Source organism: Lycorma delicatula, chromosome 7 (assembly GCF_047948215.1).
Source record: "Lycorma delicatula isolate Av1 chromosome 7, ASM4794821v1, whole genome shotgun sequence".
Taxonomy (NCBI): domain Eukaryota; kingdom Metazoa; phylum Arthropoda; class Insecta; order Hemiptera; family Fulgoridae; genus Lycorma; species Lycorma delicatula.
The window spans coordinates 103,603,956-103,626,365 of NC_134461.1; the positions used below are offsets into that span (position 1 = coordinate 103,603,956).

Here is a 22,410-nt window from a genome sequence, read left to right on the forward strand (position 1 = left end):
TCTTTCTGCAAATTCTTTTGTTTTGAATATATTTTTATTAAATTGGGAGTTTTTTATAATTATCCTAGGATATTTGGGAATTATGTTTAATCTATATTTTATTAAAATGACATAATAAAGTTTATTAGAATAAACTTTATATTACACATTATAATATATAACGTATCATCTACTCAATAATTAGAATGCAGCAAAAATACATTAAGGTATAAGGACTAGAGTAGAATCAAAATACATAAAGAAGTGAATTGAATGAATTAAGACTGAATAGAAAAAAATATAAAATACACACATTCTTAAATAACCAAATAGTAAATACAAAATATAACTCAACCCAACATTATAAAATATTGTATGGCTTCCCCTTCACACCAGTAGATTCTCAAATGATGAGAAGCATGAATTAATATCCTCCTCTATAGTAGCCTAATTGTTAATAGGCCTAACAGGATGTTGGAGTTTCAATTCAAGCAATCTGAATATCTCATATTCAATAATTATATATATATATTATTTTTTTTTTTTTTTTTTTTTTTTTTTTTTTTTTTTAATGAAACTAGGATAAATCAACAAAAATTATTTAATTTTACATATATTAAAAAAATAAACTGAACATTATTTTTTTTTTTAATTTATAATTTTTTTAATTAAAAAATATTTAAAATGATGTTACAAATTTTCAGAAGCTTAAAGAGAAGTTGTAATCCAAATTTTTATTACTAATTAACAAAAATTTATAGAACATTAGAAATTACATCTGACATTAACATATAACTGAAAGATATGAATACTAATCATACGATATCAATATTTTGAATGACAATATAAAATAAAAAAATACTTCAGTTTAAGAATGTAGACAGCATTGACAGGTTTTCAAAATAACAATAACATAGTATATATTCTACATGAAGGTTAACTGAAGTACTTACATAATTAATTTTTTTATAGTTATTGTGTAATATATATATATATATATACTTTTTGTTTTGCTTATTTACGGCCTCATTGAACCACTGTAGTAATTTATTCTTGTCTTTGATTTGTTTCTTAGCTTTGGGATTTTTAAGTTTTCTTGATTGCCAGTACTTTTTCATCCTATTAATTCTTGCTTTTCACTTTTAAAGTGAGTTACAAAACCATTCTTCAGTTAATTTAAAATAAAAAGTGTTTTTCTAGTTATTTTCAAGAGCATAATTAAAGTAAGCTTATACAGTACAAATTACCTGATATCCTAGTACTTTGTATGAATCGATAAATTCAGTTAATTCAAGTGAATCAGCACGTTGACAACACATAGCTGGAGAACAATCTGGTCGTGATAATATAAGGCGATTTAAATTAACACGATGCTGTGATGTAACCCATGCTGATTGTGCTAAACGAGAAGATGCAAGTACTACCTATAGATAAAATAAAATTAAAATTATAAATAAAGATACATATTAAATAATAATACACCCAATCAACCAATTATAATGTAATAATTACAAAAATCTGAAAAATGGAAATTATGATCACCATACTAATCCTGAATTCACTATATGTAATAATGAACACAAATATGAGTTAAGCTGTATAATACACTGAACTGTCATTTATATAACACAAATCAGTTGTGTAATACAACTGAAACAAATGTCATTTAGAAGTGATCTTACGGGAAGCTCTGAAGTAGTAGTTAAATATTTTCTGATGTGAATAATTAATTCAAGAGTAATAAACTGTGAATGTTTGAATACAATTCAGTGGTTTATAATCACTACAATTTATGATTTTTTTAAAACAATTATTAAATGTAAACATATACATAATATTATTCACTATAAAGCCCATAATTAGATTTAACGAATAGTTTTTCCAAATGATATTTACACTTTTTTTAGTGAATTAGACCAGGATTTTTAAAAATGTTAAATTACTGAAAAATTTCATTTTTGTCCATTTATGGTTATGATACACAGTTCAACTATAATAATCATTTTAATTCTAAATTAATAGTGTATGAAAGAGATGTGTTAAGGGTCATTTTCAGATTGAGGGATATTAATAAAAATACAATGTTTAAAGTCAAAATATAATTTATTTTAAAATTAATTAATAATTATAGAACAGTACAATAAAATCAGACACCACAAGTAGCACAGCTAAAAAAATTATTTTTTGGCATTTTTATAATCAATCTCTCTTGTTGTGGACTATACAAAATGTATCATTTCAGTAACAATTTTTGTGACATAATAAGTGACAGGAAATATGGTAAATAGAAAAAACAATTTTATTATATACAATTAAATTATTAATTTTACATAAAACATTGTTTAGAATTTTTTACAGCATTGTTTTGATTAAATGACAAAAAGTTTTACTTTTATCATTTTGTGAGTTGTTAAATACATAATATTCGAAAAATACGGAGCGAGAGCACAGATTTTAAATAAAATTTGATTGATTTTCAAAAACTGTATTCAAGTGATAAATTTCATGATTTTACTGCAGATTAATTATTATATCTTTAACGAGAAATTGCAGTTTGAGACGAGTTACCGAACTTACGTAACGCTACTAATCTGACATTCCTGTTACCGGACTGACAATAAGATGTGGAAGTTGGAGAAAATAATAAAATAAAACGAGATATTTGGAATATAATAAACAAAAAATACATAAAAACTTATAAAAATGTGAATAAGTACAATGAAATAGGATAACATAAACTATATATTAACATAGACTAACTGCTAAACTAAGACAAATCAGTGAACATTTTTAAAACAGTCTATAAAATAAAATATTTCGACTACAAGGTACAATAAGCGAATTAACAGAATAATTTTTCATAATACACGCTTAAATACAATATCATACGCCTAGAAATAATACTTATCATTCAAAATCAATAACTTAAAACATATCAAATATAAAATTTAAAAAGAAAAAGCACATTACGATCAACAAATTTCACAATACTTGATCAGACTTTTTTAATGAAATATAAATAAGAATAGCATTACATTTTTGGTAATACAAATGAAATTAAATAAACGTTTCAGTTAAATAAAAAAAAATATATCTAGAGAAACAATATTTAAAAAAAAAACATCAATATAATAAAATAAAATGCAACAATTAACTAGGTAACTAAATTAAGATACATACTAAGCTTCAAAATACACTGAAATTCGTTTTCTAAACACATTTTTGTGACAAATGAAAAAATAATACAATATTAAATAACAAAAATAATCTATGAAAAAAGATACGGCAATAACATATTGCTCCATCAGAACAAATTTATTGGTTTTTTGAATTTTGTTACCAGTATGTCTAATTTAATATCGGCGGGCGAACACAATCGCAAATCAGATGCGAGCCTGCGCACAGTACATGGACGCGCTGATACAAGCATCACTACCACGCAGTTCTCCCACCATAGCGGCGCTACAGCCCCACGAGTCTCAAGCCCCAATAAAAGAGCGTGCACGAGAGTGAATATGAAGTTGACACTGTCGGGCGCGTCACGTCGTCAATGACCGAGGCCCTGGCAGGCAGCTCATCGGCCAAGACTCGAGCAGTTGTTCGAAACGACCTCCCTCCTCATATCTCCGAAGCCATAACGGAGAAACGACGATTGAGGAGGAGATATCGAATCACCCTGTCCCCCGCTGATAAGCGGGCCTTTTATAATCAAACGGACAGGGTAAAACAACTGCTAAAAAGCCATCGAGAGGATTCGTGGAACGAATACCTCGCCTCGGTCTCTGACGACATCTCCTCGGTGTTCAGGTTGAACAGGAGACTGCGAGAAGGGAAGAAGCCTCGCCATCCGGTTGTGGGGCAGCGAGGTTTTCTTGCATACTCGGAGGCGGAGAGGGCCGAGGTATTCGCCGATACCTTGGAGGAGCAGTTCACTCCAAACCCCCCTCCCTCCCCGAACGACGAGCACACAACCGAGGTGGAATCCTTTCTTGTAGATTATTTCTCACAGGTGGAGGACGCCCCTCTAGAGATTGACCAAGTCACTGAAGCGGAAGTTTCCGCAGCCATTAAGGCCACAAGCCCCGACAAGGCCCCGGGTGTCGACGGGATCAGCGCCCGTGCATTCCGGAACATACCGGCCTCCGTGATTACAGCAATTTCGGTGATATTCACGTCCATTTTGTACGTTGGATATTTCCCGAATTGTTGGAAAACGGCCAAAGTCGTATGTTTACCCAAACCGGGGAAAAGTTTACTTTTCCCACGGAATTATAGGCCAATCTCCCTGTTACCGGTATTGTCTAAGTTGTTCGAGAGGATTTTTCTCGAAAAACTGAGGCGATACATGGAGGGAGAAGTGCGGCCCGAGCAATTTGGGTTCAGGGAGGGTCACTCAACTACCCTCCAACTGGTAAAAATAATAGATGACCTTGTCGGAGGCCTGAACAGGAAACGGGTGACTGCAGCCGTTTTTCTGGATGTGGCCAAGGCCTTTGACAAAGTTTGGCATAGCGGGCTGCTTTATAAGCTAGCGCGATCGGCGATCCCGTACCGCTATGTCAGACTGATGCGGTCATATCTACTAGACCGACATTTTGTCGTGCGCGTAGGGGAAACGATTTCCTCTACCAGAGAAATAGCCGCTGGGGTTCCCCAAGGAGCAGTACTTTCCCCGTTCTTGTACACTTTGTACGTGAACGATATGCCGCTGTCGGATGGGGTCAAAACGGCCCTTTACGCAGACGACACGGCATATTTCTACGAATCCGCAAATGTGGATTACGCGGTCCGGAGGCTCCAAAGGCAGCTGGACTTAGTGGAACCGTGGCTCGACATGTGGAGAATCAGGGTCAACGGTGAAAAATCGGTGGCCGTGATGTTCACATGCAAGACACGAAAACCGACCAGAGAGCTGGAAATCTCAGGGGAGAAAATCCCTTTTGAGAAAACAGTTAAGTACCTGGGGGTGGTGTTGGACAGGCGGCTTACCTTCGACGAGCATGTCAATTATGCGACCCGAAGGGCTAAGGCCGCCAGAGCCTCGCTATACCCAGTGCTGAACAGTGCCAGCCCGTACCCACTGGCAACTAAGCTGCTCATTTTTCGGCTGTACGTACTGCCGATTCTAACATATGCTTACCCGGCATGGGGGGCAGTGTTGAGCTCCTCGCTTCAAAAGAAGATCGAGGCCGTCCAAAACATAGCGTTGCGGACGATCTTTGGAGCTCCGTGGTTCGTCAGGAACGCCACTCTCCGATCTGATGCGAGATTTCAATCCGTGTCCGAGGTGGGGGTGGCGCAGGCGCGCAGACTGTTCGGGAGAGCGGCTGTGTCCGAACACAGTCATCTTCGGGACATCTGCAGAGAGGACCCAACTCCGACAGGTGTAAGGAAGCGGCCTCACGCCGTACTGGACGAACCACCGTGATGGTGCGGTGCGGTAGCCGAAAATCGACAAACCAGGCTTAGGGGCCTCCATATCGCATGAGCCATAAACGGAATAGTGCGTCAGACGCGTTTCCGGGGTCGCGAGTGATTAGTTTTTCGCAAGTTATATATTTTGAAGACTTCAAATACGGTAAGTCGCGCATACAACAAAAACGCGGTCTAAATTTAATTTTTTTTTTTTTTTTTTTTTTTGCGTGTTTTGTTCTGTTTCTCTTGTTTCAGAAACGGGAGAAACGCGGATGTGGAACGACTCGACGTGCCGTCTCATCCTGCCAGCCGAAAAGAAAAGTTATAATTAAGAATTTTTTTTTTTTTTTTTTTTTTTTTTTTTTTTTTTTTTTCTCGTGTTTGTGTTCTGCTTCTTCTGTTGCAGATACCAACAGCCACCACAAAACATATGGTTTCTTCACTGCGGCCACGCGGTCCCCCCAACCCCTTCACAGACACACGTGTGTCTGAAGGTTAATAATTACGTGGAGTGAATAATTACTGTTTACTTCTTTCCAGAAAATCGCCACCCCAAAACCGCGATCGCGAATAGGCACCACCATTTGTAAGTTCCCTATTACCTTCCTTTCCTTTCAAGAAAGAAGAAAGAGGGAACGAGCCCAGCAGCCATCAGCCCAGCAGCCACCTGCCCAGCAGCCACTGACAGCACAGAAGAGCGAAGAAACCTGCACTTTCCCCCGTTCAGCCCTTCGGGGCTTCGGGAATTACAAGGTTAACGGTATGTAACTTCGGTTACTACCAATTCTTGGAAAGTGCAGGCCAAAGAAGAACGAAGAGGTCTTCGGGAGAAGAAGAGGGAGAAGATGAAGAAGAAGGAAGACCAGCCACTCGTCTCAACATCACGGACTGGAGTCCGGAACAGAGCCCAGCAGAGATGCGTCCTGAAGGGCAGCCATACTAGAAGCGGATGAAGAGCTTCTTAACAACCTCTCCTAATTCAAACTTACAATCAGACCAAATAACCCAGCAATTGCGACCCCTCCGGAAAAGGGGACGCATTGCTCCCTCCTTTTTAGCTAGTGTCCCGTTGTGGCGTATTCCTGCTAGCCTATTAAAGAGTTAGCACCGAAAGGACTTCAGTGGACGGTCTGAAGGGGAATTACGTCGGGAGGACAGGCTTTATAAGCCTAGCCTTCCGCGGTCGGCCCATGCAATGGGTTTGATAACGCTGGTTCAACAACGGATTGGAATGCAATTAAATCCGTCTTAAATTCACAAAAATAATAATAGACAAAAATTGAAAAATTAGATCCGAGATTAAAAATAACCTTTTAAAAAAAACAAGCCCGATTAGAAAGATCCAGCAGCAAGGGACTCTGTCCAGGCTCTGCGATAAAGTAGGGAGTAATAGACTCCTGCCAACTTTGCATTCCATTCCATTCCGAATATGAAGTTCATCATTGACCCCCACCATATGAGTTCATCGTCAACATCCCCGCCGAGGGAGCCGCTGGACGCCACCACTACCTTCCCGCTCCAGCTCGCCGGGCTTCAATCGCCCTGGCCGGCGGACTCAGCAGCAGGAGCCGGCCCAGCGTGGGAAAGCTCGGGGAGAGCCACCTCGGCCGCGCCGGCGAAGGACGACCGACGCTGACGGCGACCCGACACTGCGGGGCTCTGGGGGCCATTACTGCCACTGAAGGAAAGCCCGGTCGGACTTCAATGGATGAGCCGCAATTCCCCTTCTTCGCCGGATTCCATCTTCCGGACCCGACAGCTCTTCTCAGAGCTAACGCCGAAAAAACGGTCCTTTTCAGGGACACCACAAGGTTATGAATTACGTGTCGTCGAAGCCATTCGGCGACAATTTATAAAACACGCGATCTCCTTTTAAAATAATCCTGGGCATAGAAAGTGTCGCTACAATCTGTTCCGTGGAAACATAAGAAATATCTTGCTTGTCCACACAAAGAGCTTTTTGTCGGCAGAAACATTTTGCATTAACATAACTTTCAACTCATCGTTAGCCACGAAACTGGCACATACCGACGAACTGACGCAGTCTGGATTTTTTTTGACGAATTTTCGAATCTGACGAGTACATGTGCACCAAGCGTGTGATGAAACATGTGGTTTGCAGACGTGTCAGAATTATTATAATAAAATGAACAAGGTCTACTACGATCACTATTATCATCTTCAGACTGAGAACATGAAGGATTTTCGGCAATGTTTTCCTCATCTGATGATGACGACGTATACACATCATCAACGTGAATTCGACTTTATGGAATATGAGCCAGTTTATCATTATAAAATATTTGCGTTGAAGCATAATGATCACAGTATCGACTAACAAAGCAAACAAAACACAACTTTCACCCAAAATTCTGCCTCCACAAAAGGTCACCGCTTATTTGCATAATTTTTTTTCGGAGGAATATTTTCTGGAATTTTATTTTTCATGCTTTCAACAGTTTTATTCGGTATTTCCACAAGAAGTATTTTACTCTTAAAATAATTCTGAAATGCATGAACAAAATCCGCAGCACACTTGACGTCATGACCACAGCGTACGTATTCATCAGCTCTTCGCTTAAGAGAACCTCCCACCTCATCCATGGGCCAGGCTCTGAAAAGTTCCAAGTCACATTTTTTAATGAGGGGAAAAATCCAGGAAGCAGTGTTTTATGGAGATGTATTAATATATATCTCCTTAAAACACTGCTACTATAACAAATAATTTACTGTACGATATTGTGCCGACGGGCTTCAGAAAACACGTGGATATTGTGGGTTTTGGGATATAACCGCGCTGAATCTTGAAATATTGGGCTCATGTGAGCGCAAATTGCAAAAGCATGATCAAGATGGTCCGATACTGAGCAAAAAGATTTACTAATAATTTTATTTTCTTCTTAACTATAAATTACACCAGTATGGAGTGATATTTGCTTCTGAGATGCACCGAAGTGCATGGATTGTATTTCTGACGAATACTTAGCAACATAGTTTTCTGAAAAATCGATGATGAAAACAAGTTCGCCCTCTTTAAGGGTTTTTTTTGTTTTTTAGTTCATTTGCTTGATGTAACATAAAATAAACGTTTTTTTTTTAAAGTTAACAATCATTTTGTCGAGCATTATTTTCACATCGAAACCTGTGCTACTTTTTTTAAATTTTACGACCTTTTTTACTATTTTTTCTTCATTTTTTATTACTCTCTTCTTCGAAACACTTTTCCATTGGTAGGATTTTAAAATAACTCCCATTTTGAAATTTGATAATTTCTGTTTATAATTTTGGCACTTCCCCGTTATGCACGCTTCATTGTATATTGAGCACATAACTGCGTTTAAGACGTTGCTGATGCATCCTTTGTTAATCACTCTAATTTGTTTTAAAGCAGTGATTAAAAATTGCATATTACTTTGCCTAATACAGGCACAGGTCTTCTTGTCCCTTGCATTTGACGGTGTGATTCAAGATGTTCCGACTCGGGTAAAACTTGTGTATGAAATACTTGATTTTGTTTCTTTCACATAACGACCGTATAAGGTTTTGCATTGAATCAAGAAGTATTCTGCTTTGTTTTCTCTCACTTTTTCACCTGACAACGTCCTTCTTTCCCGAACAGATTCGGGATACTGTTTCGTCCTGGAAGAAATCATTAAGTTGGCTAGTTTCTTTCGCAACTACGGAATGATACGTCTGTTTGTATTCAAAATTTCTTTTGTTTTCATTTAGTAGTCGGTTTGATTTATAGGAAACAATGTTCGTGAAATGCTTCTGAATGTGGTATTTTCATAATGTTTTTGACCCTATCCCTTTTTTAACCAGCTGCCGCTCTTTAGCCTTTGGATTTATTTTTAGAACTTTATGCTCAGGCTACGTTTCTAGACCAAATTCAATAAACAGCCTCTTCTTGACAGTGGGAGATACCTTTTCTCTTCGGATCAGTATTTTAATTTCTGTATTAGGTGACGGAGAAAATAACTTTTCAACTTTTTCTTCTTTACGCTGATCAGTATTTTAATTTCTGTATTAGGTGACGGAGAAAATAACTTTTCAACTTTTTCTTCTTTACGCTGTAGTCTTTTCTGGCATTTACGAAGGTAAATTTAGGTTAGGATAGGTTTAACTGATATTTCTGCGCCCAGCGTTATCCTTAAAATAAAGTTAATGATAATAAAGTTTAAACTGTATACGTTAACGAGTTGTTCAGTAATCAATGTACGGTTAATATCTTACCTGGTTTATTGCGATGAACGAAAAAAGTTCAAGAAAGCACCGACTACAACACACACTTGTTTAATAAATACTTCTACTACCCAATTTTGCGCGATTTTTTTCTACCGGGCGGGAAGTTTTAAATTCTCCCCCGGCCACATTCGTAACCGAGACGTATTATTTTCGCGACCTCAGTTACGTTAAATAAAATATAATCTTTCAATGCTTGTATAGAAATATAATAACAGGGTTAGGGAACATTATAACGAAGTTTTGGTTCGATAAATTATTTTTTACGGTTATATATTAGTTACCGAACCACACGACAGCTTTACGAAGACAGTTACCGAACTGACGATTTTAGGGCATTTCAATAAAAAAATAACAACTACGTTTAAAAAATATTAATTTTTTAACTCATAACACGCAAACTTAAATCCAGTGTTTCCCAAATATAAAATAAATACAAATTTTCGGTTGAAAAAATTAATTTCACGACAAAAAACTAATACTTTCCCATAATTTGAAAATGACCCTTAAGAAAAAAACTTATATTACCATGTAATATGCTAAGTTTCAAATACTCTACTTTTTACTTAAAATTTACTCCAGTACAACTAGTTTCAAGCAATAAAATTACTAAAACGACACAGTAAAACAATGTCATTAAATGTGCATTACCTTAAAAATGCATATGGCCTTTTAAAACCGATTAAAAATGAGGTTAATAACTTAATCGATCAATGGATTTTAATGATTTCCTTAAAAAATTAAGTCACCTAAACCTAATCTGTTTTGTCTAGATTATTTGTAAAAACAAATGGATAAACATATTCTGTCTTTTAATAACATTAGTGATAGCCAACAAATTTTTTGACAAACAATACCATATATATGTACAATCATAAACACCATCATCTGATGTTCTGCCAGTAGCAGGTCTATTACACCACTGCTATCCCCCATCAATCCCTATCACAGCCTTCTCTTTTATCCCCTTGTAGTTTTCAATCTTCACCTTAACAATTAACTTATCCTTCTTCCTCCCGTCCTTTCTTCCAATCCGATTATCAAGATTCAATTCCCTCTGACTATATGGCATAACAAATTTCCTTTCCTTTTGTGTACTTTTCACATAATTGCTCTTTCTTCTATAATCCTATTCATTACTTTTCCATTTTTCACTTTATCCATCCACCTTATTTTCTCCATATCTCAAAAACCTCAATCCGGTCCTTCCTCTTCCTCATCGTCCATGCTTTACTTCCATACAGCAGATATAGGACACTCTATACACAGCATTTGACAAATTTCTTCCTTAAATATACGTCATATTATCAGCAACTATGCTAAATTAGTATAGAGCAGCTACCGATTGTGATACTAATGAGAAAGACAAACAATCCCAATTTGGTATGCCTCTTTTACCTAAAAGTTTAAAAGTTATGTTTGGGAACTTGTGTGCATCCTCATCAAATAACTTTGCTGATGCTGGACTGAATTTTAGATCAAAATAAAAGTACAAATATGTTAAAGTAATTTGCATATAATAAAATGCAAAACTATACCAGACTACACACTACCACTTCATTAGATGACTAATTTTTTTAATACCGATTATAAATTAAAATTTCTTCTGTAGAATGCTGTATTACTTACAATTAATTTTTTATTTTATTTGGATTGAAGGAGATTTTGAAAGAAACAAAAAATTAATAATATAAAGTTTTTCAGAGCATAATATTTAATTGAAACAAAATATTACATCATAAGAAATTACACACATCAACAATTTATAACAAGAATTAGGTAATATGCTGTACAACTTATTTAACAAGCTTATGCAGTTATAAAATCTGCTATAGTCTAAAAGGTGGTATTTGTATATCTTATCTACAACTACATTCTTCTAACGTGACACTTAACAATTTCATTTCATTTCCTACGCATTTAATTTCTAGTTTATTTTTATTCTATTTTAAAATCAAATTTCTATCCTAGCAGTAAGTCAGTACCGCTGTTATTTCTTCTAATTAATTTGTAATATTTGCTAGAATATAATAACCCGTCGCTTTCTAATAAACAAATAAATCATAATATGTATGTGTAATGTAATCATGTTGCATTTAAATTAAAATAATTTGGTTAATAAAGATATCTGTGAACCTCGAATAAAATAAGGTGAAGATTTTGAAATCTTTCACTTAGGTTTGATGAACGCTTTCAATCGTGAGACATTTTGTGATACAAGCAGCAATAGTAGTAGTAGGATTAACCTTATATTAAAGATAGCCAATGGAACTGTTCAGCTACTGTCAAAGTTGAGATATTTGAGTTTTAATGTCAAGTTTTGGACAAGTAGAAAGAGACCAAACTGAGTTGATGAAGCTAACAGAACATTGATGAAATGTATAAAAGGTGTGTATGGAATAACAAATATTTTGATAAAGATATACAGAAGATTAGTCAAAATAAATGTGTAACAGTCTACAACTTGCTATGTTAATAATTGAGATATTAACAATTTATTCTGAAACAACAAACTCTGTATAAAATTAATTTTGTGGTTTTGAAATCGATAAATATGGTTGAAAAGCTAATGAATACAGTTTGGAATCTCTCTGCATAAATCAACTGAATGGAGCAAGCTTAATTATCATTTCCCTAAATAAGCATGCAGTACTTGCTGGATTTTTCTAGTTAACAGCATTCCTCACTACCTGATAATTCTGAAAAACCTTAAATTTAAATTGGTCTTCTAATTTCGTTCTTTCAGCTTTATCCACCTAACATATTATTACCTTTGTTAAATAATATTTATATTTTGGTAACACGTTTTAAAAGAAACCCACACCCAAAAAAACCTTTCAACACTTAGGATCTCTAAATAGATAATTGAATACTATTATTTATAACTTCATGCATATATTCTTTATATTTAAAGCAAATTAAAAAAAAAACATTCTTGGTAGTAAATATATATATATGAGGTTATTTTTTTTCAAGGTCCGATCGATCGCGCAAAAATCGGATGAACCTTGCGCATATGTGTTGCGCAGCGTCTCTAGTATGGCCTTCAATCACGCCGCGTCACTTCGTTTAGTTCTGAACACGCAGCTAGCACGTAAACATGTCTACAACAATAGCATCTCCCGCCAAGTGTGAAGTGAGTGCGGTAATTCGATTTCTTCAGGCTGAAATTCATCGACGAAAAAGTAATGTGTTCGGTGAAACTTCAATGAGTGACAGCAAAGTGCGACAATGGTGCAGGACGTACAGATGTTCATGATGCAGCCGGTCAGGGAAGGAAGCAAGTGTCAACCGATGATCTCGTTGAGCGAATGGATGAGGCAATTCGAGAAAATCGTCGGTTCACAATTTTTGTATTGAGTGAGAGACCAGTAGCGCAAACTGTGTGCGACATGGGTTCCCAAGATGCTGTCCGACCATCAAAAAACAATGAGAATGGACGCCTCCCTAACGTTTCTCCAGCGCTACCACAATGAAGGAGAAGATTTTTTGAACAAAATTGTCACAGGGGACGAGACATGGGTCCATTTCGAAACTGAAGAAACAAAAGAATAATCCAAACAGTGGATGCATTCTCATTCTCCCAGTAAATCAAAGAAGTTCAAGCGAACCTTCTCCAACAGAAAGTGTATGGCTGCTGTGTTCTGGGACCGGAATGGAGTTCTCTTGGTGGAATTCATGGAACATGGCACGATCATCACTGCAGCCTCATACTTCGTGACTCTTCAACGTCTACAAAGGGCAATTCAGAATAAGCGGAGAGGAATGTTGTCATCAGGCACTGTCTTTCTCCATGATAATGCTCGGCCGCACACTGCAGCTGTAACAAAGAAGCTCGTGCAGCGTTTTCGTTGGGAAGTGTTTGATCACCCACCATACAGCCCGGACTTAACTCCATCCGAGTTTTACCTCTTTGCTCACATGAAACGCTGGCTAGGAGGACAACATTTTGACACAGACATCGAGCTGCAGACCAGCGTAGAAACATGGCTGAAAACATGGCTCCGTTCTATGACGAGGGTATCGTAAAGTTGGTACCACGCTACCACAAATGTCTAAATCGGAGTGGCGACTATGTAGAGAAATAGCGTAACTATGTAAGTACTTGTTAAAAATAATTTTTTTTTAATTTTCACTGTGGTTTTAGTTTCGTGACCGATGGACCTTGAAAAAACCCCTCATATTTCTTTTTATTTTTTGAATCAAAATTTAACATTATATGACTTCAAATATTCAAAATTTAAAGAATTCATTTTTTTATCAGTTTTATTTAAAAGCAATAATAATAAATTTATTTTACATTTTGTAGTTTCTAAATTACCTTAAAAAACTGCCCATACGAAAAGCCATTTGGAAAACACAAAGGCGAGAAAGTGTCTTGGATAAAAGTAAAATTATTATGTAAGTTAGATCAAGTGACAAGGGTCAGTTGACTGATCCTTGGCAGATGATTGCTAAAAGTTTTCGTTATACGGAAATATGTATTCTATTTTCACTTAATAATTAATCCAAGTTTACCTATTAATTTCCTCGAATTTTTATGAGAGAAAATTTAGAATATCTGAACAGCAAAGGGCTATATGTAACATTAGGCGTAATAATCAAATATTAAGCAATGATTATAAAAAAAAAATGAAAACCATCTTTCAAATTATCTAGATTTAGGGTATTTTTTTTATTTAAAAAGTTTCTATCAAGGTACATTGGAAAAGTTTACTATGGAACAAACAGAGGAATTTCTTAAAAATATAAAAATAAAAAGATTTTCAAAAATGGTCTACTTTGTGAAGAAGCCTAAGGTTTGAACAAATAGAAAACATAAATTATTAAATAAGGTACCTCCTCTCTCTCCTTTTATAGAAACAGATGAAATTTCATAAAATGAAAAGTGTCAGAAACTTGTGGGAAATCAAACCCAAGAGCTTATTAGGCTTCAAATGCTTTGAAGCCTGTTAGTAGGAAATAATAGCCGATAGTGGGATCAAGGTTAAACGGTCACGCCGATTCTGGGGCAAGGTCAAAAGGTCAAGTCAGGTTCTGGGACAAGGTCAAGTCAGGTTCTGGGGCAATGCCAAAAGGTTAAGTCAGGTTCTGGGACTAGGTGAAAAAGTTCACTCAGGTTCTGGGACAAGGTCGCGCCGCAGGTTTGCCAAACCTGGCAACACCGCAAAAGCGCCGCAATTGGCAACACTGCGTATCTGACAATGTCGTCGTATAATAATAATAAGAATACGTTGTTTATTTAACGATTTTCCTGTATAGCAGGAAAAAAAATAATTGTTTTAATTTTATTTTCCTGTTTACCAAGAAAACACATTTGACAACGTCGTCGCATAATAATAATACGTTGTTTATTTCGCGCGGTTTTGCAGGAAAAAATAATTGTTCTAATTTTATTTTCCTGTTTACCAAGAAAAAATAATAGTTTTAATTTTAAATAATATGTGTGTGTGTGTGTGTGTTTAATCATATCTTATCTTTTGTAGCAAATAAAAAAAATGGTTATTTCGCGAGTTAAATAAAAAAATGGATAGTACCGGTTTGCTTCCACTGGAAATGCTCCTGCCGCCTGACATGGCCGACGACGAGATGAGCGGTTTAAGACGAAAGCAAAAAGCAAAGAGGTTTAATTCCTACATGGCTCGACGCCGGATCGAAACGCCAGCAGCGGTCAAAGAAACCGAACCGCCGCCGACAACAAAGGACGAACATAGAGACGTTCGAGACAGAACCGACTATCAAAGAGCTGCTGCGTATGCCCGACGGAAAGATGAGGGCGAGCATGACTGTCAGAACCAGTCTTCGGGAAGGATTGGCGCAAGAGTACACGCTCGACGCCATCAGGGACACGGAAAACAACTTGTATGGTGTGTATGGCGTCCATTTCGACGGTAACAGTCTGAAGATCGGTGATGCGACGTAGACTTTGATCGAGAAAGTAATATTCTCATAAGAGAAGTGACACACCCTGCGAGTCGAGGTCTGTTCGAATTGCTCTTTAAGAAGCGACCCATGTCGTATACCGAAGAAGATTTGGAAGAGTATAAAAAAATTCTGATCGCGACGAACGCACATAGAAGACATCATTCCGCTCTGGAACGCGTGAAGACAAATCCGGGACGCAAGTACATGGATATAATAATAACTGTTTCCACCCGGCCCTTCTAAAAAACGAGGAGAAGGTCTGATACCTTCTGCAATGACGTTAAACGAAAACCGTAAAATAGAATACGTTTATTTTGACGATCCTAACGAAATCTGCGAGAGGTTAAAACTGTTGATTGCGTCAAAGAAGGCCGGTAATACAGCTCATGATAATGAAATTATATCGATAATCGAAAAATTAAAAGAACGAGGGCTGATAAAAGAGAAAAGCGTACTGTAGTCGAGCCATTTGCGAACACGGCGATCAACAGGTTGGGTCAGTCTGAACTCAGCTCAAGGATCCCTTCGGGATCACCGATGAAGGAAATATCGTCGCTCGCGAAAAATGAATCTGTAATTTAGCGTATGCAGAAAATTACGATGATGCCGTCAATATGAGCGACTGCTTGTATATCATCCAGCAGTACGCTACAAATCGCGGTATCTTAATATGCGAGGAGCAGAGCAATCTTAAAGCTGTCGATTTCAAAGGCGGTCGCGCTAAAAACGCTGCTAATCCAGAAGATGAAAACGATCTAATAACGTTGAGTTACGCGCGGTTCCTCACCCAGAAAAAATTCGACGAGGTCGTCAATATGATGAGGAAAAATGAAGAAACCTCTTACGAGATCTGCAACATGGAGAAGAAAAATGAAGAAGAAATCTCTTAGACTGGTAAAATCGCGAACGACCCTGGGGGAAACATAGGAACTAATAAGAAGACTGAAAACGAATCTGATATAAAAACGGAAGAATCATATGAAGACTTTTAGTCGGCTATAAAATGCGGAGAGCGAACAAGCGAATAACCAGTAAGAAAAGAGGAGGCGGTTTGGTAAGTTCGATCGCAAAAAGTACTGCAGGAACAGTACTCAATCGAGCGGCACTTGCTTCCTTTTGAAGCTCACATACCGGGTTACCAATACTGCAGTCCTGGAACCAAATTAGAAAAAAGATTGCGGAGAGGAGATCCAGGGATAAACCCTCTCAATAAAGCCTGTAAAGTGCACGATATAGCGTATAACGCTTACAGCGATACTCTACGGAGAGCTCAAGCCGATAAGCAATTAGGAGAAAGAGCCTGGCAGAGGGTGACAGCACCTGATTCCAGTATTGGTGAGAAACCTGCCGCGTGGGCGGTAACAAACGCTATGAAATTAAAAAGCAAGTTCGGCGGAAAACTAAAGAGACCATCGAGCAGAGGTGTGCGGAGAAAAACGATAAGAAAAAAACGGGAAGGGTGTTTATCTGGAGCCATATCGTCCAAAGACCGAATGCGGTGTAAAAAAACGACGTCGTCGTCGACAACATCGTGGCAGACAAAGGCGCTAAAATTACTGCGCAAACTTCCGAATAAACCTTTGACTGACATAGCGCTTCTACAATTTGCAAGCAAAGTGAATATACCATATTTCAGAGGGATTTTCATGCGCGATACTCTACCGGATAGAATAAAGAAATACGAATCGGGGATAGTGAATTTAGACAGCGTCAAAAATTCGGGTACGCATTAGGTGTTACAAAAAACTAGGTGTAAAAGCGGTTTACTTCGATAGTTGCGGAAACCTACGCCCGCCTAGAGTTAACGCGTTATCTCAGATCCGGCGACGGCGGAAACGACATTGTAATCAACTATAATTTATATCGCAGACAAGGATTTGATTCAGTCATCTGCGGACATTTGTGTTTGAAGTTTTTGATATGTTCTGTCTCAGCGGAAAATCGTCCGTGTTGTCTACGGATTTCTTCCCGCCGATAGAACTCGGCGATGCCGCGTGGGAAATCGGTCTCGTCGATTTCATGTCTTACAACAACATCGCCAACGTAGAATAAGGAAAAACATGTTTTATTATGGCGACGGTAAAAGGATAACGCTACCTCGGGGATGTATGAGATCGAAGATTTGCGTATGAAACTGAAACATGGGAATCGCTGGTTGCGAGGCCGATAACACGGAGGAATCAAATGCGATTAACAATGATGATTCGCGGCATGGGAAACTATCTGACGTGTTTAATGAATTCGAAGGGCGATTTGTAAATATGAACCGCAACATTGCAGTAAGAAAATCTCTCGGAAATGTGTTTTCAACATCGCGATCGAACCTACGACGATGCATTCGCAACTGTTTTGCTCTGAAAAGGTCTATTTTACAAAGCCCTATTCTATCCGTAATCTTTTAGGATTTGACGCGATCATCCTACTCCGTAACACGTTGCACATATCTCAGAGTCCGATCTGTATTTCAACTGTAAACGCGACACGTATAACCTGTAACATCATCCGAGGATCATACGTAGACGGTGAAAAAAGTCATATAACTCACGAATTCTTTCCCAGCGTCGGGCGCGGATATAAGATAATCGAAGTACCTCACAGCGTCATTTACCTGCCGGTGAACACCAAATCTATACGAAATATAACCGTACGGGTGTGCGACCAGAAATCAGATATAATAAATTTTGGCGACGAAGAGATGACCGTGAGGCTGCATTTGAGACGAAGGAACGATGAGGTTGATTTTTCTCGATGATGTAGAATATAAATCTTCTCCCGCAACCGCAACAACAGACAATCGGACTGTAAAGCTTAAAAGATTAACACGAGAGAACGTGCGTTTTCTCGAATCTTAAGGTTTCACAGTCTTACAGCAGCGCAATGAGCGGGAAGATAATTAATGTCGATTCAGTAAACGCGGTGTTCGATGACGCAATTACGGGTAACGAATATCATACCCACTATCCTTACGCGGCTACAATATTTAATAACAACGATGAGATACGAATCCCCGTTCAGCAACAAGACGTGTACACGCTTCCGTGCGACAGTTACTTACACATCTACGGGTCGTATTGCGACGCTAAAATGATGTAACAATTTCAGCGCGTTTCTTTTCGATGAAATCCGGTACGAAATAGCCGGACAAGAAGTCGATAGGGTCAGAAACGTAGGCATAACTTCTACAATTACAAAGGCTATTTCGCTCAGGAATTCGGAAAAAGACGAAATTTTCACGACGGGTTGGACATCGCCTGGCGTAGACGATATCCAATCAGATAACGGCGGTTATATCAGCGGGGAATCTGGTAGATTTAGCATTATGTTACCTCTAAGGATGCTCTTAGGTTTCTTCGAAGACTACAACCGAATATTGTTGAACGTAAAACAAGAATTAGTCTTGCTTCGGGCTTCCACCGATACTAACGCAGTAGTTGTTCCTACTGGAAAAACGTTCCCATTAAGAATCGTATGAAAAATACCGTACGTGAACGTATCAGATTAAAGGAGGTTATCGCTTCTCAGACTCGTCGATAGAGATGAACCCATTGCTATGGCTTTCCGCAGGTGGAATCTGTACGAGTACCCGTCTCTGCCTAACGGAAAAGACACTATATGGACGGTGAAAACAACGACGCAAGCGGATAAACCTCGTTATGTGATCGTAGGATTTCAAACTTCAAGAAAAGGAGATGCGACTAAAAGCGCTTCTAAGTTTGATTCCATTTCTGTTAACAATATACGTTTATATTTAAATTCGATATACTATCCGTATGAAAAATTCAAGAAGATCCGCTAATATTTTATGAAATGTTTAGGAATTTTTATCGATCTTATTACAACAGGAAGTCTGAAGGCGCGTTAATCGTTCCATCCAAATACCCTTTAATACCGCTATTTTTTATAGATTGTTCAAAACAGAGCGATACCTTGAAAACTGGCGCAGTCGATATAAAATTCGAGATCCAAACTTCTGTCAACATTCCTGATAACACGACCGCCTATCGTTTAATGATAAGTGACTACGTCATACAGTATACCCCTTTAACAGGAACAGTAAGAAGTGTTTCTTAATTAGTATAGATTATTTGTTGGACTCGACATGTCTTTCTTCGTGGTCGATTTTAGTTGTTTTCGCCTATCTGATACCGTCGACGATGTGTATGTAAAGAAATGGCTATTGTTTCATTGGACGGTAATCAATTCGATCAATATTTATTTAAGCCGCCTTTCGATGACTACGATAAACTGTTTCAAGCTACAAGATCAAAACAAAAACTACAAAAAGAAATAAGTCATAGTTGGAATTCAGGATTCGTTTCATATTCAAGGCTACCATTCATCCTAAAAAATTTGGCGCCTACGTTTATAATAAATGCAAAAAGCGAAGACAAAACGATTTTGCTAAAACATATACTAAATAACGATAAAAGCTATAAAGTGTTTAACGATAAAAGCATCTTAATGGGTACGACTGTCCTCCGATCAACTTGTAAAATGAACAAAATCTGTCCTTTTGGTGAAAATCATGAATGCGCTATGAACAGAGTTATATGGCTGCACATGTGGTGGTTCGAGCAAAGCAAATTCTATAATACCGTGGAAGCGGTGGGAAACGCTATGGAAAAAGTTAAGAAGTGTTGTTTAAACAGTCCCGAACCGGAAGTCTTACGCTATGTTCCTAAATCATTCATCAGACTATTACGGCCATTACGTCCCTGCAAAAGTGTACGAAGATCTACCTGCATCAAGATCAGTCAACCGTTTCCTGAAGCCGGCAAAGACTGGAGTCAAGTTTAGTTTTTTATTTTTGTAAAAAATTATTGTATGTAAAAATTAGCGTTATCTGTTTGTACTTTATATTTTTCTATTTGCATATATATGTAAGTGTACATTGTAACGTCGTTCCAGCTGTAGTTAGTTTTAGTTTTTAGAAAATACATTTATATAAAAAAGAAAAGGCTTGTTTTTTTCATTTACAGATATAATTTAACCTCTCCTTCCTCTCAACTATTAGAAATATATATTTAAGGGGTTGCGATCGAACCGGTATGATCATTCTTCAAACGAAAACTGTGAAAGCATGATCGTACTAATTATTGGTTTCTTTGCTGTAGTGGTTACTACTATCGCTGCAGACAACTTCGATCCAAATCAGTTTCTGCTAAACTATGGTTACCTAAAAGGAGGAAATAACGCGAGTCTGGACGATGAAGAAGCGATAGAAGACGCTGTGAGGCTGTTTCAAGATTCTTTCAATCTCCCTGTAAATGGCAACTTGAACAACGAGACTGAAGCCTTTATGCGCACCCCCAGATGTGGCGTAGCAGACGTTTTTCAGTTCGCGGTATCTAGAATCGCTTGGAGAAAACGGGAAATAAAATGGTACTACCAGCGGACATCGGCTGAAAAGATGCAATTAGCGAGAATAACCTTCGAGGGATGGGCAAAGCACACCCAACTGACATTCACTCACAATTACTACGAATATGATATCCTCATTTCAGACAAATACGGCACCCACACGTATGCTAAAAACGATAAAGTCAGGTGCCCGAACATACTTGATGATCCTGGTGGTATCTTGGGACACGCGTTTTTTCCCAATACAGCAAATACACTCGTAGAGATCCATATAGATGAAGAGAAGAATTGGAGTTATGATCTTGACGGTAAAGCAGACAAAGGCAAGACCAGTCTATTTCATACGTTGTTGCACGAGATCAGACATGCCTTAGGAATTCGTCACTCTTACAATAAGGATGCGGTCATGTATCCGTTCATATTATTTTGAGCATGTCAGATTGTGATTGTCATGATTGTAATACTTAAAAGAAAAAAGAAAAATAACATCCATAACTACCGGTGTGTTTTATTTATTTACTTTCGTCATTTTTTATCCGTAAAGTGAATAACCCATCCAATATTTGTTTTAGGAAAATAATTGAGAAGGGAAAAAAGACACCAATTTTATTTAATAATTATATTTATTTATTTCAATTTACATATGGTATTTACCTTTGTTTAAATAAATACATTTTTTCAATATATCAAAGCGAATATAGTTTTAACTATCTTTAAACAATAAAATACAATGAAATATATATAAATTTTAAATACATTTTTTAAACCAATATAACAAAGCGAATATAGTTTTAACTTTATTTTTAAACAATAAAATACAATGAGATATATATAAATTTAAAATACATTTTTTTAACCAATATAACAAAGCGAATATAGTTTTAACTTTATTTTTAATCAATAAAATATGATATATATTATATATATATATTTATATATATTTATATTTATATTATATATATATATATAATATTATGTATATTTATATTTATATTATATTTATAAAAAATTGTATATTTGAACAAAATATTATAGTTTTAACTTTATTTCTAAAAAATAAAATAACATAATTTATAAGAAAGTAATTAGTTATTTACATTAACAATCAGTATATAATATAAAACAGTTATTTATTTCAATATATATATATATAGTATTTTGCTTTATTTAAATAAATAAATTTTTTCTAAAAAAATAAATCAATATAACAAAGCGAATATAGTTTTTAACAATAAAATGCAATGATATATATATATATATATATATTAGTTATTATATATTTATATATATATATATATAAAAATTAAAAATAAAATATATATTCGAACAAAATATTATAGTTTTAACTTTATTTCTAAAAAATAAATACAATGAAACAACAGAATATGCTACTAGTGAAAAAGAACTTCTGTGTCTTGTTAAACTATAATTTGATTTAAAATAAAACATTATAAACTGAAAAGAAACAAAATAGATGTTATTGAATGA

The 22,410-nt window shown here is 36.5% G+C and overlaps 1 protein-coding gene across 3 annotated transcripts in view; it reads right to left on the reverse strand.

Annotated features, from left to right (window-relative positions):
- Nucleotides 1-22,410, reverse strand: part of Gapvd1 (GTPase activating protein and VPS9 domains 1) — a 171,107-nt gene that overhangs the window by 127,161 nt on the left and 21,536 nt on the right. For all 3 annotated transcript variants that reach the window (XM_075370371.1, XM_075370370.1, XM_075370369.1), the window contains exon 3: nucleotides 1,227-1,403. In XM_075370371.1, coding sequence (XP_075226486.1) covers nucleotides 1,227-1,403 — 177 coding nt within the window. The remainder of the gene's footprint in view (nucleotides 1-1,226; nucleotides 1,404-22,410) is intronic.